Raw genomic sequence first — 16,183 nt, 5'->3', positions numbered from 1 at the left:
TGATTTCTAACCATAGAGACTAGCAAGAGTGATATAAAGAAAATGTCTATGATTATTCGCCGAGAAATACAGACTATAAAAAGATTTTCGATATACAATATTAGTAATAATTCAACAAAAAGTAAACTGTATATTTTACTGAATATAACATAGTATAGTCAGTGTTATTTAAGAGTGTTACTTCTTTTTACTTGTATGATTACATTAAATATAGCACATTCCATTGTATAGTATAATACCAAATCAATTACGTATTGTTTTAAATGCATAAGTAGACTTATCGAAGAAATAGGATTATAAATTATTATATTACAATAATCACATATCTACAAACGTTTATAATTCAACTACAAATAATGTTAATGGATCAAGACGTTTTGGCTAAACCGTAATATAATACTAAACGATATCAAACTCATATATAATATACGTTATTACAGTACCTAGATTAAGAAACTAATGATGAATTGATCAAGCACGTAACATTATAACATTATGGTAAAGGATAAACTGTTCAGTAGTTAGCTATAAAAATCGATTACAAAAATACAACTAAATAAATGCTCATAGAATTAATATGTATATAATCACGTTATATCAATCTCAGTATGTTTTACATGTATAAAAATACCTTTTATAAATTCATATTGAAACGTTAAAAATGAATGCAAGCAATTAGATTATTATTGGAGAAAAGGTATTTAACACAAAACTTTTGCCAATTTTTGCACAAAAACTGTTATAAAAGCGATAATTGAATTTTTAGAGTTCAAAAATGTGTATGCTGTGCGTGTTCACTTTGTAAATTGACCTCGAAAATGGCAACCTTAGTGATATGTCAATTACTGAATAAAACTGCAATGGTATATGATGGCAATCAAATGGTTGAAAAATAGGTCGCCATCTTGTTGACTACATTGTTATTTTACTTTATAGTTATTTGTAAATAATTCATTAATTTTAAAGGAAACTGTGTAAAGTTATTATATCACACATAATTATATTTAACATTGCAAATATCGTGTGTAAATTTTAGGGTGTATATTAGTTTTGAAATTATAAACTGACGCTAATTACTTATAGTTATATATGTGTGCAAAAGTTTTAACGCGGGTAAATTTGTTTTGAATAAAATGATGGGGAAGAGAATGCATCATAACAATAAAAGAGGATTGGGCAGTAAAGGTCATGACAATGGCAAACCTTCAAGTCCTGGTGTTTCACCTTACACTAAACCAGCAAAAATACCAGGTGTTATATCCGCAGGGAAAACAAAAACAGATATGTGTCCGATACCATACATTAGACAGCAGGATAATGCTATAAGTTTACCAAGATTTACTGCTATATCTGCAAGATCTGCCGATGAGCCTATTGGCATGGATGAGCTTGATGCTTTACAATTGGAATTAGAGTCGCTTCTTTGTAATACAGCCCTACGCATAAGGTATTTTCAAGGAGAAATTGAAAGTATCGATACCAACGAATCTAAAAGAGAAAAGAAAGGTAAAGCAGCTGGTAAACAACTTCAATATTCTATGAAACGAAAGTTTCCTGAAGACAAATTAGTGAAAACCAAAGATTATGCTAAATTATCCAACCAGCCTAAGGTACCGAAATTAAAAAACTTTAGTAATACTTCCTCAGGCGCATCCCACAACTATTTAAATGACAACACTGTTAATTCTGACAATTCTGTTAAACTAGAACTATCTCAGTTAGCTTTGCCAAAGAATAATATTCCATACAAATTCTGGAATTCTGTAGACCCATACTGTGCCCCTGTCACGCTTGATGATATTAAGTTTCTTGAATCGCTTATGGTACAGAGTAGTAATACAACACTTCCTCCTATCCCACCATTGGGTAGACATTATTCTGAAGTGTGGGCAGATGAGCATTTGACAGAAGATCAAAATGCTGCAAATCCAAATAAACAAAAATCAGGAATGTCACCAGATGCATCAAATTTACGGAAAAAACTTGAAAAATCCTCAGATAATATGATTACTGGGCCTTTAACACAGAGACTAGTGTCGGCTTTAATGGAAGAAAATGTTATGCCTTATGAAGTCCCTGATATAAAAGTAAAGCAAACAACAAATACTAAAAGTAGCTACAAAAACTCATTAACTTTAGAAAAATGCCTTAGAAAGGAATTAGTTGAGCAAGGTATCTTGGATCCAGAAGACCTGCCGCCACTAACAAATCCAGCTGATGATGAAATTTTAGCAGAAATTAAGAAGTGTCAAACAGAACTAACTGCAGTAAGGAAAGAAAATTGTCGGAATCTGAAAAATTTGATAGGCTTATGTAAACAGGAGATGATAAGACTGAACTTGAAAAAACAACTGGATCAGGTAGACATGGAATGTATTGATACATATAAAAAAATGGTAGCTGCAAAACAAAAGAAGAGACCTATAACTAAAAAAGAGAAGGAAGATGCTTGGCGTGCCATAAATGAACAGATAAGACTTAACAAAGAAATTAGTGCATTGCCTTTAACAGGACCCAACACAAGCTAAATAGTTTTTAAATTGTATTATTTGCAAATATTGTAATTTTAAAGCTGGTTTAATAAATAAAATAAGTATTAATTAATATCTTTTTAATTTGATCTATGCCATATTTTTATGTTATTTGAAATTTGCAATTTTTACTCAATTATTACTATGTCTAGAAGTAATAGCATTAAGTTCTATAACAAAGATAATTAGCATTTAATTATAACTTTAAAATTCTTTGCTAAATAGCTTTCATCAATGTCACATAAGATTATATTGTAACTTTTACAAAATAATTTGTAAATTATGTCAAGAATTAAAATTATGTATTTTTTACTACATATACATTACTTTAGTTTTATTCAATAATTCAAGAGTATGAAGAACTTTTCGCCATTTTACATAAAATTTTGATGACACTAAAAGTATATTTTAGGAAACTGCCTATTGGTCTGGGGGCTAGATGCTAGGCTGCAGACCTGGAGGTCCTAGGTTCAATTCCCAAGTCAGGTCATTAAAAAGTTATTGCGTTTTTCTGAAAATTCTCATTTGCAGGCTGGAGTCTGGAAGTTGGAAGTGTTCACACTCTCATGCCTCTAAAGCACGTAAAGCCGTTGGTCCTGGGCCTGAACTCTTTGCGGTCGTGTCGAATTGCCTTCCCATTGGATTAAGAGAGCTAGGGAATAGAGAGTGCACCTGTGTTTGCGCACACACTTGTGCACTATTTTATCTCTTGCCCAGTTGGCTAATATCTGTCTTGAGATTGACCGCCGTGGCCGAAATCGGTCTGGAGGACATTATTATTATTATTTTAGGAAAATATGATTTCTATAAAAAATTTACTCTATGATAAGAACACTATAATAAAATATATATATATTTGTAGGACCTACAATATAAACAATTAATAAAAATACCTAATATTTTTCATGAATTCATCACCAAACACTGCTCAGTCTATTAAAGAATGTAATTGAAAAATGGCAACAGCGGTTAAGTTAAAATGATTTTGAGTGTCCTTTTTTGTGTAGTAGGTTTTATCTAAGTAATAAATATTTTATAATTGTAGAAATATTTTCTGACGTCTACGTATTTTTGGAACCTAGTTAAGGCGACAACGGTAATGCACCCTTGCTCGTGGCATTATAATTTCTGTTTAAATAAAATTAAATATGTAAATAGAAGAATAACAAACGCATTAGTTTAGTCCAAAAACTATTATTTTTACTGCCTAGATAAAAAAGGTATTGAACTTTAACTTATCGTTAGTCATGTAGACAATAGACTTTTTTTCTTTGATTAAGAAGAGAAGATTATGTTTAAAAAATATATTAAATATACTTAAACTGAGTAGAAAGACTTATGTAAATGAAATATTGCAAATGTATTTTTAGTGACACCCATTTAAAACCATTGATTTGAGGAGTGCAAAATTAGTACCGATTTGTTTAATATATATTTTTGATTTTGCTGTTTGCACACGCACGTGTGACAATACAATATTATGTGACCAATCCCTTTTTAAAATAAAAGAGTACTATGTTAATTTAATTTAGAGCTAACGGCACGAGTACAACAACAATTTTGAGATAAAACATCAAATTCATAATTTTTTCATCTAAAATTACGACATATATAAGGTTCTACGCTTATAAGCATCAATCAATCAATCAATCAATAGCCAATCGTTGTCCCCTGCTGAACATAGGCCTCTTCCAAGGTGCGCCAAAGCTCCCTGTCCCTCGCCTTCCGCATCCAGTTGGTGCCCGCCACCTTCTTAAGGTCGTCGGTCCACCTGGCTGGAGGGCGCCCTACGCTACGCTTGCCGATTCGCGGTCTACACTCTAGGACTCGTCTGCTCCAACGGCCATCGGTCCTACGACATACGTGACCATCCCACTGCCACTTCAGCCTGCTAATTTTGCAAGCTATGTCGGTGACTCCGGTTCTTTTCCGGATAATCTCATTTCTGATCTTATCCTTCAAAGATACTCCGAGCACAGCTCGGATGCTCATATGCTTATAAGCATAGTAAGACTTAAAATAACAATTTCCGCTCAATCCAGTAATTTCATTCAATGTTATAAATTATAATTTATATTAGCATATTATGATTATTCCGAAGTATAACGTGCCTTTAAAAAATTATTAACAATGCGGAATGCGGATAGAACATGCAACATTTTCCAGTATATGTCAAATGTATACAGTTCAAGAATTTTGAATTCTAACGAAAAGTTGAGTGATCATAACAGAAAACTTGTGAATTGGAATTCCGTTGACTTATTGAGACTGTTTAAATACACTATAAAATACTGTTAAATAAAATAATGGATAATCATTTAACTCCCAATAAAATACAAAGATTAATGCACTTAGCCCAAGATAAGTCCTTTAATTTGCAAAGACGACAGCAAACTAACAATGATGACGTACAAAGGTAAAATTTTGTTTATGTTTATGATTTGTTATTGTTTAGTTCCTTAATATTTAAAGTATAAACGTGATTTGTTTTTCCTTCCAACTTTATATAGCAGTGTAAGTTCTAATCAGATGGCTTTTAATAAAACTGGAACCAATTACGAATCATCATCGGGAATCTTAGACTTGGAACGCGTAGAAGGTAATTATTTACGTATTTAAATTTAATTAAGTTAAATATGTTCTGGTTTTAGGCTGTATGAATTTAAAGTATACTCTTGCAATATACACAAACAGGCAATTTTCTTTTTTTCATTTTTTGTAATGAAGTAAAAACAAGCTTCATGCACAGCAGATGATAGGAAGCTGTGAAAATATAAGAGAAAGTATAAAAAAATTAAATATCTTTATATGTAATAAAAGTAGCTGGGTGGGAGACAGTGTCTTCTAAATTTTAGTTTTGTAGTAAATTAACTAGTATATGTGTATAATGTGTAGATGTGTTTTTTAAATTTTATTTTTTGAAAATGTACTGCTTTGTTTATATTAATAATAAAAGACATTTGAAAATAATTTCAGGCTTTGGTGAATCAGGTATTGACAATATTTCACTGAGCAAATCGGTAAGCAGTATTTATATATATTTTGGATTTTAATTTTTACTCTATTCTTGAAACTTAAATTAATTTTTAATTTGTTTTTAAGCTGATCATCACAGCATATTGTAAATGAAATAATTGTTTTTCTTTTTGTAATATATATTCACTATAAATTAAAAAATATATATATCTTTGTGTAATACAATTAATGTAAAATTAAATATATTTTCAGACAGCATTCAATCCAGGTGAAATGACAGGAAGGTCCACAGGAACTGAAGATATTAAAGAACCACTTAGTTCGGCAAGAGCATTTGAGGAGTATGGTCGTCACTCAATGGCTTTAGACAGCATTACAAGTCATATGGACAAACAGACATCTGAAATTAATGATTTAATGAGACATTCGATTGCTACAAATTATTCATTTCACTCAAAGGTTTGGGATTTTATTGTAACTACTGAATTGATGATGTACGAGTTACCCCTTCAAAGTTACATTACATGTAATATTTTATTTATGAAAGAAGAACAATGACATAATTCGATGTGTGCCGTAGTAAATAAAATATATATTAAAATAAGTTCGAAAGCAAAACTACTTATTTGATATAAACAATATGACATTACTAATTATTACAATCATGATATATTTTCCCGTCATATAATCAGCTCCCTTGTAATGTAATATATTCAACAATTTAAAAATTATGACTAACATTGAATTCCAATTATGTCCCGACACTGTACGAGGGATATCTATTTGTGGTCCTGATAGGCTATATTCATATCAGTGCTGGTCAATATTTGATTAACATGTCCAAGTTATAATTCACCATTGTCTATCATTACCACATATGAGCTAGGGCCTTCTACCATCTCTATTCTGGTCCTTTATCATTTTCCTCAGATCAACTGATGATGATCAGTTGTGAATGTTCTTTTAGGTGAGCTTTGTACTTACGAACATTATCTAATTAAGATACAAGAACAAAAATAATTTATGTGAGACAAACATTCATATTATATATAAGATATATAATCAATAATTGAAAACTTCTAATAGAGATGTCACCTGGTGGTACATGGTCACCGTTGCTCGTAAACACTGGCACTGTAAGAAGTACCTTACATGGTAAATGCAATGCTTGCTCTGAGATCTAAGCTGTCGTATCCATTGTGCCTGAAACTCGACTAGTTCACTTACCTCTTAAACTGAACACAGCAATACACATAATTAATTAGGTTAGTACCTACGGCACTGGGTAAAATAATAATAATAAATTTCAGAGAGATCTAACAGCCGATGAAGCATCACTTGTGATGAGAGAGGCTCCTCTTCCCGTGCAACATAGCACTCAAGCCAATTTTCAGGATAGCTTACTGTAAGTATACTTTTGTTATCATATACATAGGTAATGTTACATTATTTTAATCACTTATATACTAATCTATATCTGATAGATATAAAAAACTGTATGTCCCTTTGCGCGACCATCATGCAATAACTACTGAAACTATTTTGATTAAAATTTTTGTGAAGTTCATTAAGTTGTTACTTACTTATCGCCTTTAAAACTGGTATGTATTTTTGCATCGCTACAATGTGCAATAATTTTTGTATATTTGTAATCACAACTTTTTTTGCATGATCAAATTGTATGCACTAGAAGCACATCATTTGTTCCATTTTTACGGCTAAATTGTGTAATCATTGATGATAAAACATTTTGTGTATAAAAAACTCATTTTAACATATCACTAATAGATTAAATGGCAATTATTTCTATGGCAATATGTATTATGTGTATTATGTGTAATATGTGTAATATGTACACACCAAATTGCAAACACACGTTGATAACTCATTGTTACTCGAATAAAATAATTCTACGCAGGCGAAAAGGCTTTTAGCCAATGAGATATAAAATACTTGTGCTCACCAGTGGCTTCGCCCGCTTGTTAGGTAAGAGGAGTTATTATAAAAAAAATGGCATATGACCTTCCTTACCAAGTTTTATCAAAATCGGTTCAGTGTTCTAACCCTGTAACCATGACAGAGTTACTTTCGCATTTATAATATTAGTATAGATTGTATTATTTATTATACTTACTGTTGGTAGAGCTTTGTGCAAGCTCGTCTGGGTAGGTACCACCCACTCATCAGATATTCTACCGCAAAACAACAGTACTTGGTAATGTTGTGTTCCGGTTTGAAGGGTGAGTGAGCCAGTGTAATTACAGGCACAAGAGACATAAAATCTTAGTTCCCAAGGTTGATGGCGCATTGGTGATGTAAGCGATGGTTAACATTTCTTACAATGCCAATGTCTATGGGCGTTGGTGACCACTTACCATCAGGTGGCCCATATGCTCGTCCGCCTTCCTATTCTATTATACTTAATTTGAATATGTTTTCTGTTATTGAATTTTAGGATGAGCAATTCGAATATGTCAGTTGGAGCCTATTTTCAAAATAGGTGTCCAGACTTTGGGAAAATACTCTGCAACGTCGACAGCCCTGACAGACCAAGTATAACAGATGGTATGCCATTATTTTAAATTATTTAATTTTACTTTATTGCTGATTTTTTTTTATTGCTTACTATTATTTAACAAAAAGAGGTCAAAGTATGTACTTTCTAAGTATTAACTAAATCTGTATGTTTAACAATATGCCTATTTAGATGCAGCACCATTCTTACTGTTTCAGTGTCATTAATTGGCCCATCAGATGTCGCACACAGTAACCCCAACAATACATACAAGATGGACACAACATTAGACCGTGTACCAGTTCGGCAGCCTCGTATCGATAAATCGCAGCAGCAAAACGTTGTTACCAATTTATTCCCTACAAAAATTCAAGATGTAGGAATTCCAAGCAATTTATCTGCTAAACCGTCACTCATGGATGTGTCTAATATGATCAATAAAAGTTCGGTTCCTGTGAAAAGTTATGCACAAATGGCTGGAACAAAACCAGTAAATCACAGTACGAATCAAAAAATGTTCACGGCTCCGAAACCCACAGACATATTACTGAGAAACTTGCAGTCCTCACTGCGTCTTGTGTCAGACGATACTGAATGTTCTACAGAGAATTCCTTAAGTATTTCCAAAATTGCGGATTATCTAGGTAATTATGTATTTTGTTCTTAATTTCAAATAGACTGGTTAATGCGCCACCTGATAGTTGGGGTTGATCACCAACCATAGACATGGACACTAAGAAATATTAACCATTCCTAATATCGCCAATGCGCCACCACTAAAAAGTTGTGACCCTGGTACACTGCACGAACAACTCCCTTACACCATTTTAGTTAGTTAGTCAGTTTATTTAGCGATTCGTCTCGACTTTACAAATAAGCCTTAGTCAGTACTGACTCAGCGAATGGTAGATGTGTTATAGAAGTATGTGGTACGCACTACCATTGCGATTGGGGTTCGACTGTAATGTATGTATGAAACTGTTAGTACTTTACCTATTTTAGACATTTTTGTTCACATGATGTTTTGATATATCTTTTGTAATTTTTTTGGTGATTGTTGTAAGAGGGCATGATTATTTTCTCTGATGTTCTATATTAAATCAGTGTAATAGAGTTCAGCCACTTTAAATTCCGTTCTAAAAGAATCCATACTGGAAATAGATCAGGCGCAGTACTAACGATTTTATGTACTTTTCGAAACATGCGCAACATTTTACTCATACTAAATAATTTACATGAATACATAACATGACAAGATAATTAATTATTTAATTTGTTTAAATAATCACATCAGAGGTATAGTGTTTTTTTGTGTTTTTTAGGAAAACAATCGAACGTTAGTGTCACAGATATATTACAGCTAAACAATCAAACCAAGCAAGTAAATAGGAAGCAGCCACTCTCCGAGCTGCACATGAACGTACTGGAGAATAAAAAAGCAAAACAAGATATATTTGTGACAAATCTAAAGGATACGAAAAATATTGAAACTGCCAGTTCATCGGGAACAATAAACACAGTTATATCTCTCGATAAATTGAAAATTAATGAGGAGAAAGAGGTCCCATCTGTTGTTGTTACGCGTCACTCAACGGACACTCAGGGTACTGATAGTGATGATGTAAAGATGCACCGGATTGCTCCATCACATTCGCCGTCGAGTACAAGTCAATCAACCCTCAGTACGGTTCAAGAAGCTGCAAGTTTCAAATCTGGTGATAGTCCATTACACTGTAGTAAAGGTATGTTTGCGATACTAATATTTAACTCTGCTCAATTTATCTATTTTCATAGACAAAATCTATTTGTTACTTTCTTTACAATAAAGTTGACTCTATCTAATCCGACATCCCCATATTACAATTTACAAAGTACATTTATTGCGACGCATCTTCGTGTAACATTCACACTGGTGGTAGAGCTTTGTGCAAGCTGGTTTGGGTAGTTACCACCCACTCATCAGATATTCTACCGCAAAACTGCAGTAATTGGTATTGTTGTGTTCCGGTTTGAAGGGTGAGTGAGCCAGTGTAATTACAGGCACAAGGGATGTAACATCTTAGTTGTCAAGGTAGGTGGCGCATTGGTGATGTAAGCGATGGTTAACATTTCTTACAATGCCAATGTCTATGGGCGTTGGTGACCAAGCCGACACCGCCTTGCAATATATTTGTCGGATTACTGCGGGTTAACTGTATATGTGACTAATAGGATATATTACTAAATTGATAATTTCTTTAGTATATTGATATATTGTACAGAATCTATAAGCCTATATGGACTAGATATCTACCTAATTATTTTTAGAAATCACATTTGAAATCTGCTGAGCACGCTCTGGGTCCGTCGTCGTAACAGCCTGTGAATGTCCCTCTGCTGGGCTAAAGGCCTCCTCTCCTCTTTTTGAGGAGAAGGTTTGGAGCTTATTCCACCACGCTGCTCCAATGCGGGTTGGTAGAATTCACATGTGGCAGAATTTCAGTGAAATTAGACACATGCAGGTTTCCTCACGATGTTTTCCTTCACCGTAAATCACGAGATGAATTATAATCACAAATTAAGCACATGAAAATTCAGTGCTGCTTGCCCGGGTTTGAACCCACGATCATCGGTTAACATTCACGCGTTCTTACCACAGGGCCATCTCGGCTTCACGCTCCACGCTCCACGCTCTGGGTGTTTGTGATAATAAGTAGTTATTTTCAGGCGAGGTTAATACAACGCATACGCCTTTCCCAAACTTTGAATATAGAGAATTAGATAAGTCAGTAGATTGGCAAGAGGTGTTACAGCATAAACTTTTGAAACAGGAGAGCTTGGCAAAAGGTTTGTGGGCCTCGCTTTAAATGGATCACTAACTTGACTAACTGTTCTATTCTGATGACTAACTCAGCTCATTGCATGAAGAAATAACTGAATTGTATAATTTTTCATTGCAATATTTGACATCTGGGGCTTATATATGCTATAGATGTGTTACCATTATTTTTATATATTTTTTAACTAACAAAATATTTATTGATTAAGTTTGACCAATTGTTTACAGAAAAGTGGGCTGAAATCATATCAACTCCCATTAAAGGTTTCGTAGGTAAGTGATTGAGTGGATTTTTATTTGATAATATTACTATATTTTTAGAGTATTGTAGAACAAATTGCAAAAAGAAAAAACAGCTAAACTAGTTTCTATATGGTTTTACGAGCATTCCAAAGCGCGGGAATGTAAACACCGCGACTTCCGGTCTGCTACTGTATGTTTCCGACATAGAAACCCAATAATAGCTTTTCATTGTTTCGACCTGGGTTTGGAATCCAGGACCTCGGGTACTGCAGCTTTATAAAGTTGCAGTTTCCGAATTATATACAAAATAAAGGAAGTTATTCCAGCCTGTATAATTTAATAAGAATCACAAAAATGTATTTTAATATAAAATAATGTATTTCCAGGAGTAAGCGCTGCTGTGTCAATCACTATAACCACACTCATAGATAGTTGGTTGACTGCTAAGTTTGAATTTGATGAACTACCTAACGAAGGGAGAGATCTCACCATCGAGTTACCGCGTCAACCGTTACTTCTATCGCCGGGGAAAACGGAGAAGTTCACATTACATATTACTTCCAATATAGAATTGGAACAGTATTTGCCATTCACGATGTACTTAAAAGACGCGTCAGTAGACGGTGACGTTGAACAAAAAGGACATTTAGAAGTTAGTATCAAAATGCCAACAATACAAGCGTTATCCTGCGATGGAGTTAATAAGGTTACCTTTCCGACGATTCAAGAAAAATCCACTTTAACTAAGTACTTCGTTCTGATTAGTGATTGTTGTGAAGATCTTCAACTAGAGTTATCAATAGCCGAGGGAGACAGTATGTTTGTGATCAAATCTGTTCAGGAGATAATGAAGAATGATGTTAGCAAGGCTCTCATGGAAAGGCATGCGTCGACGGAAGATCCTCAAGCAAAAATTAAAATGAAAGGCTTGAACAAGCAATTATGTAGATTGAGTAGCGGTAATGCTATTAAAGTGACTATCACATTTGTCGCACCGAAGCTGTTGGAATTAGAATTAAGTATGCTATTATATATTTTTCTATATTTACATACAGAGGAATGTTAAGATTTGAACTTGGTTCAAAATTTAAATGTTATATATATTGTTTTAATTTATTTTTAGCTGAAAAAATGGTCAACTTCAAAGGTTCATTGAATGTTAATTTAATTGGTATTAACACCATTTTGAAGAAAGTTAATCTCATTGGTTCAGTCGGTTGTGCCACTCTTGAGTTGCAGCCTCCATCTAGTAAGCTTCATCTTACAAATGGTAAGTTTTTTTTTAATATTCTGGCAATGGTCATCTACGCTCATAGAAATAGGAAGTGACAGAAAAATAAACAACTGTTTACACCATCAATTGTAACAGTAATACATAATATTAATGTCTGGTACATACATACATGATAAATACATACAACTTTAATTATACCGTGCTTACAATGAGCCCATTTATACGACATACGTCAACGATTTAAAGTTAATTTATAATTTTTTACTGGTGGTAGGGCTTTGTGCAAGCTCGTCTGGGTAGGTACCACCCACTCATCAGATATTCTACCGCAAAGCAGCAGTACTTAGTATTGTTGTGTTCCGGTTTGAAGGGTGAGTGAGCCAGTGTAATTACAGGCACAAGGGACATAACATCTTAGTTCCCAAGGTTAGTGGCGCATTGGCGATGTAAGCGATGGTTAACATTTCTTATAATACCAATGTCTATGGGCGTTAGCGACCACTTACCATCAGGTGGTCCATATGCTTGTCCAGCTATATATATAAATAATAATAATAATAATAACAACTTGTTTACATTTAATATTAAAAAAATGTATTATTTAATAAAAAACCATAACTATTATGTTTTCAGAAACAACAACAATAAACCTTTGTAATACTGGCTCTATAACTGGAGTTTGGGCGGTTAAATTTAGAAGCAATACGAGCAAAGATAATCAATTCCCTTTCAAAGTATCTGCGACAAAACTCGAAATTCGTCCTGAAAGTGTTAAAGAACTGAGTCTCATTTACACCGGACCTCTGGATGCTGTCAGTGAAGGGTAATCTTTCAAAACGTATTTGGAATATTTAAACCTTAATCAGTAACAAGGTAGGTTCTTGTGCAAGTCCATTTTGATAGGCACCACCTACTCATGTAACTCCACGCACAAGGTTCATCTTAGTTATCATGGTTTGTGGCATATCTACAATGTAAAAAATGTAAGTCTTACAGGACCAACGTTTATGGGTGATGGTGACCACTTATCATCATGTAGCTCATTAGCCAATTTGTTTTTGTACACCTTTCTATTTTGTATAAAAAAATCTTAAACTAGTCCTAATTTGTTGGCAAGGTTTGAATTTAATAACAGTTAATAACAGAATTATTTTTTATTTAATTTATGTTCACTTTCAGGACTTTAATATTGGAAGATACAGCTACAGGCAACATAACTAAGATTGATATTGTTGGTGGCTCAGATAAACCTAAATCTTTTCCAGTCAAAACCAACTACAATAATATGTCATGGGTGCGGGCTGGAAGGAAGGAGCTCAGTTTAAAAAATTCAACAAACAAGAAAATTCAGATTCGCTGTCAAATAGTTGGCGAAGGTTTCCTTATCGATTCTCCTGGTATCGAAGCGAGGGGAACATTTATTCTTTCGTTTGGACCATTTGAATGCAGACCGTTGCCGATAATTTTCGCGCCCAATTCTTGCATGCCGCACGCGGCGGCTTTGCATTTAGTTTTCGATAAAAACAGCGATTACTCGAGAAAGGTGAGTATATGTGATATTATGAAATGTTGATGCTAATTATATACTCATTTATCTCATAAAAAAAGCCGAGATGGCCCTGTGGTAAGAATGCGTGAATCTTAACCGATGATCGTGGGTTCAAACCCGGGCAAGCACCACTGAATTTTCATGTGCTTAATTTGTGATTATAATTCATCTCGTGCTTTACGGTGAAGGAAAACATCGTGAGGAAACCTGCATGTGTCTAATTTCACTGAAATTCTGCCACATGTGAATTCTACCAACCCGCATTGGAGCAGCGTGGTGGAATAAGCTCCAAACCTTCTCCTCAAAAAAGAGGAGAGGAGGCCTTTAGCCCAGCAGTGGGACATTCACAGGCTGTTACGGTACGGTTATCTCATAATAAAAAAAGTGAAAAGAAATAAGTATTTTACGTTGAATTCTAATAGCAGGAGTAAATACAAATAAACAACTCTAGACTATGAATTTACATATTCGAGTACAGGTCGAGAACGAAGATCACCATGGATTCGTGAAAATGTAGCGTTTTGAATTTCGCCGGAGTATTTTTTTGGCACTTTGGAAGTAAATCTAAATTGTGTTGTTTATCTTACGCCTACTGATTCTAGAATATAATGTAAGAATTGTAACGTGAAATCTGGTTTTGGCTCCTTTTTTGTTTGTTATCCACTGTATATTGCAAGCCCCTACTATCGCAGATCAAGCTGCACGGGTGCGGCAGCGGCGAGGCGCTGCGCTGGTCGGGCGTGGTGACGTACGGCCCCACGGCGCTCGTGCGCGCCGTGTCGCGCGCGCCGCTCGAGCTCACGCTCTACAACAAGGCGCTCAGCCCCGCCTTCGTCTACGCGCAGGTGCACTTCAACCGTACGTTTTGGGCACTTCTTTTTTATATTTTTTGTCCAACTTCAAGACTCCAGGGTAGAAAATAATTTTCAGAGCGTCACGGTAGCATGCGAAAGCGATCCCGTGGCGCTTCTCGTTACGGTAAGGGTACCGCTGGTTTTTTAGTGGGTATTCCAATGTTCGGGGCACACTCGGCGCCTTGATCACCGACAAGCCCCACATACCCCCCCCACTTTTCCCTTGGGGGAAACGCGTAACGTGTTTTTCCAGCGTAAAGAAAAAAAAGGGTAGAAAATAATTTAAAATGGAGGTATATTATATATATTATAAAAAAATATATATTTAAAATCTACAAATTATTTTAAAATATTTCCTCTGATTTGAGTTTTATATTTCAGTACAATACAGATTTATAGCAGCCGAATCACAGTTACTCGGCAGCCGTCATATAGTAAACCGCCGTTCGAAGCATTCCATAACGTTGCTTGTGCCGTGGAACAAACTGGAGCGACGCTTGCGCGGCAGCGACGCGACCGCACTCGCCACAGTCACCGTCATCACGGGCCCGGAGTTCACTCGCCGGAGGATACTCAAGTGGGTATTTCTAATTTCCATCCATCTTTACTATATTAAGTACCGCTGTTAGAAAGTTTACTAAAATTACTAAAGTTACTACGTGTTTATTATAATTAATAAAATTACTTTTTGATAGAATAATCAAGGACGAATCAAATGGAGAACTAGATGTAACCTCACTGCCTGATCACTTAAAAGTGTTAGTGGAGCCTTTTGAAGGAGAAGATTCAGCTATGGATGCTTATTTAGAGAATTTCAGTGAAACGAAGGTAATTTTTTTAATTTTTTAATTATTTTTTATTAATTGGTTTATTTTAGTTCTGTATTACAAATTGAAAAGTATAAAATTAATTAATTATTAATTTCTACATATTCCTGTTCTATACACATTTTAGCTGAATGTCTTTTTTTTAATTACTGTTTTATTTCAGGCTTGTCTGAATGAGCTCATAGAAGGTCTTCAAGAATTGACGGCACAAATTGATTTACCACAAGATCTTGGGGAAGAAAATACTATTCTAATAAGTGATGATACAATGCTTGAACATCATACACTTTGTGATTAAAATGTTTGCTGTTCCGAAGGAAACATTATAATCTGGCTGGCCAAGACTTATCGTATTTATAATTTAAAATGTTTTCTTTTGCAAAAAAGAATACTTACCTGATGTTTTGTACTTATAGATAAAAGTTTAGTATTATCCGTCCGCGAGTTGTGTTAGTTCCCTTGAACTGACTATGATTTTGCTCTTTTAAATTAACTTAGAATTATGAATACATTTTAACATCATATTTAAAGTTATTATTCGATATTATTACTTAAATTATTTTAGTAACTATTAGCCATTATTTTAATAAACGAATAATGTTCACGTGTAATATAGATATGATGTAGGTTTTAAAA

General features: G+C 34.2%; 2 protein-coding genes across 3 annotated transcripts; both read left to right on the top strand.

The window, feature by feature from the left end:
* The first annotated feature begins 864 nt into the window (after window positions 1–864).
* On the top strand, window positions 865–2,698 carry LOC126771936 (transcriptional adapter 3). Its single transcript, XM_050492113.1, has one exon. It carries the CDS (start codon window positions 1,134–1,136, stop codon window positions 2,526–2,528), a length of 1,395 nt encoding a protein of 464 aa, XP_050348070.1. The 5' UTR covers window positions 865–1,133; the 3' UTR covers window positions 2,529–2,698.
* Window positions 2,699–4,745: 2,047 nt separating this feature from the next.
* On the top strand, window positions 4,746–16,109 carry LOC126771909 (uncharacterized). 2 transcript variants are annotated; one of them, XM_050492068.1, is made up of 18 exons: window positions 4,746–4,947; window positions 5,042–5,130; window positions 5,508–5,551; window positions 5,760–5,966; window positions 6,818–6,912; window positions 7,963–8,072; window positions 8,241–8,666; window positions 9,345–9,764; window positions 10,729–10,848; window positions 11,069–11,113; window positions 11,470–12,102; window positions 12,207–12,353; window positions 12,951–13,140; window positions 13,497–13,860; window positions 14,559–14,724; window positions 15,102–15,297; window positions 15,416–15,548; window positions 15,711–16,109. In XM_050492068.1, exons 1-18 carry the CDS (start codon window positions 4,838–4,840, stop codon window positions 15,843–15,845), a joined length of 3,630 nt encoding a protein of 1,209 aa, XP_050348025.1. In that variant the 5' UTR covers window positions 4,746–4,837; the 3' UTR covers window positions 15,846–16,109. The 2 variants fall into 2 exon arrangements, with proteins under 2 accessions (XP_050348025.1, XP_050348026.1); XM_050492069.1 differs by lacking the exon at window positions 10,729–10,848.
* Window positions 16,110–16,183: the final 74 nt, after the last annotated feature.

Source organism: Nymphalis io, chromosome 11 (genome assembly GCF_905147045.1).
Source record: "Nymphalis io chromosome 11, ilAglIoxx1.1, whole genome shotgun sequence".
In the NCBI taxonomy this organism is placed as follows: domain Eukaryota; kingdom Metazoa; phylum Arthropoda; class Insecta; order Lepidoptera; family Nymphalidae; genus Nymphalis; species Nymphalis io.
Note: the sequence above shows the minus strand (reverse complement) of the source record. Positions and strands in the feature narration are given on the sequence as shown.

Coding starts and splice junctions, on each gene's coding strand:
- LOC126771936 (XM_050492113.1), top strand. CDS start 1,134: ATGATGGGGAAGAGAATGCATCATAACAATAAAAGAGGATTGGGCAGT.
- LOC126771909 (XM_050492068.1), top strand. CDS start 4,838: ATGGATAATCATTTAACTCCCAATAAAATACAAAGATTAATGCACTTA. Junction 9,765..10,728: donor TCCATTACACTGTAGTAAAG/GTATGTTTGCGA, acceptor AGTTATTTTCAG/GCGAGGTTAATACAACGCAT. Junction 11,114..11,469: donor TCCCATTAAAGGTTTCGTAG/GTAAGTGATTGA, acceptor ATGTATTTCCAG/GAGTAAGCGCTGCTGTGTCA.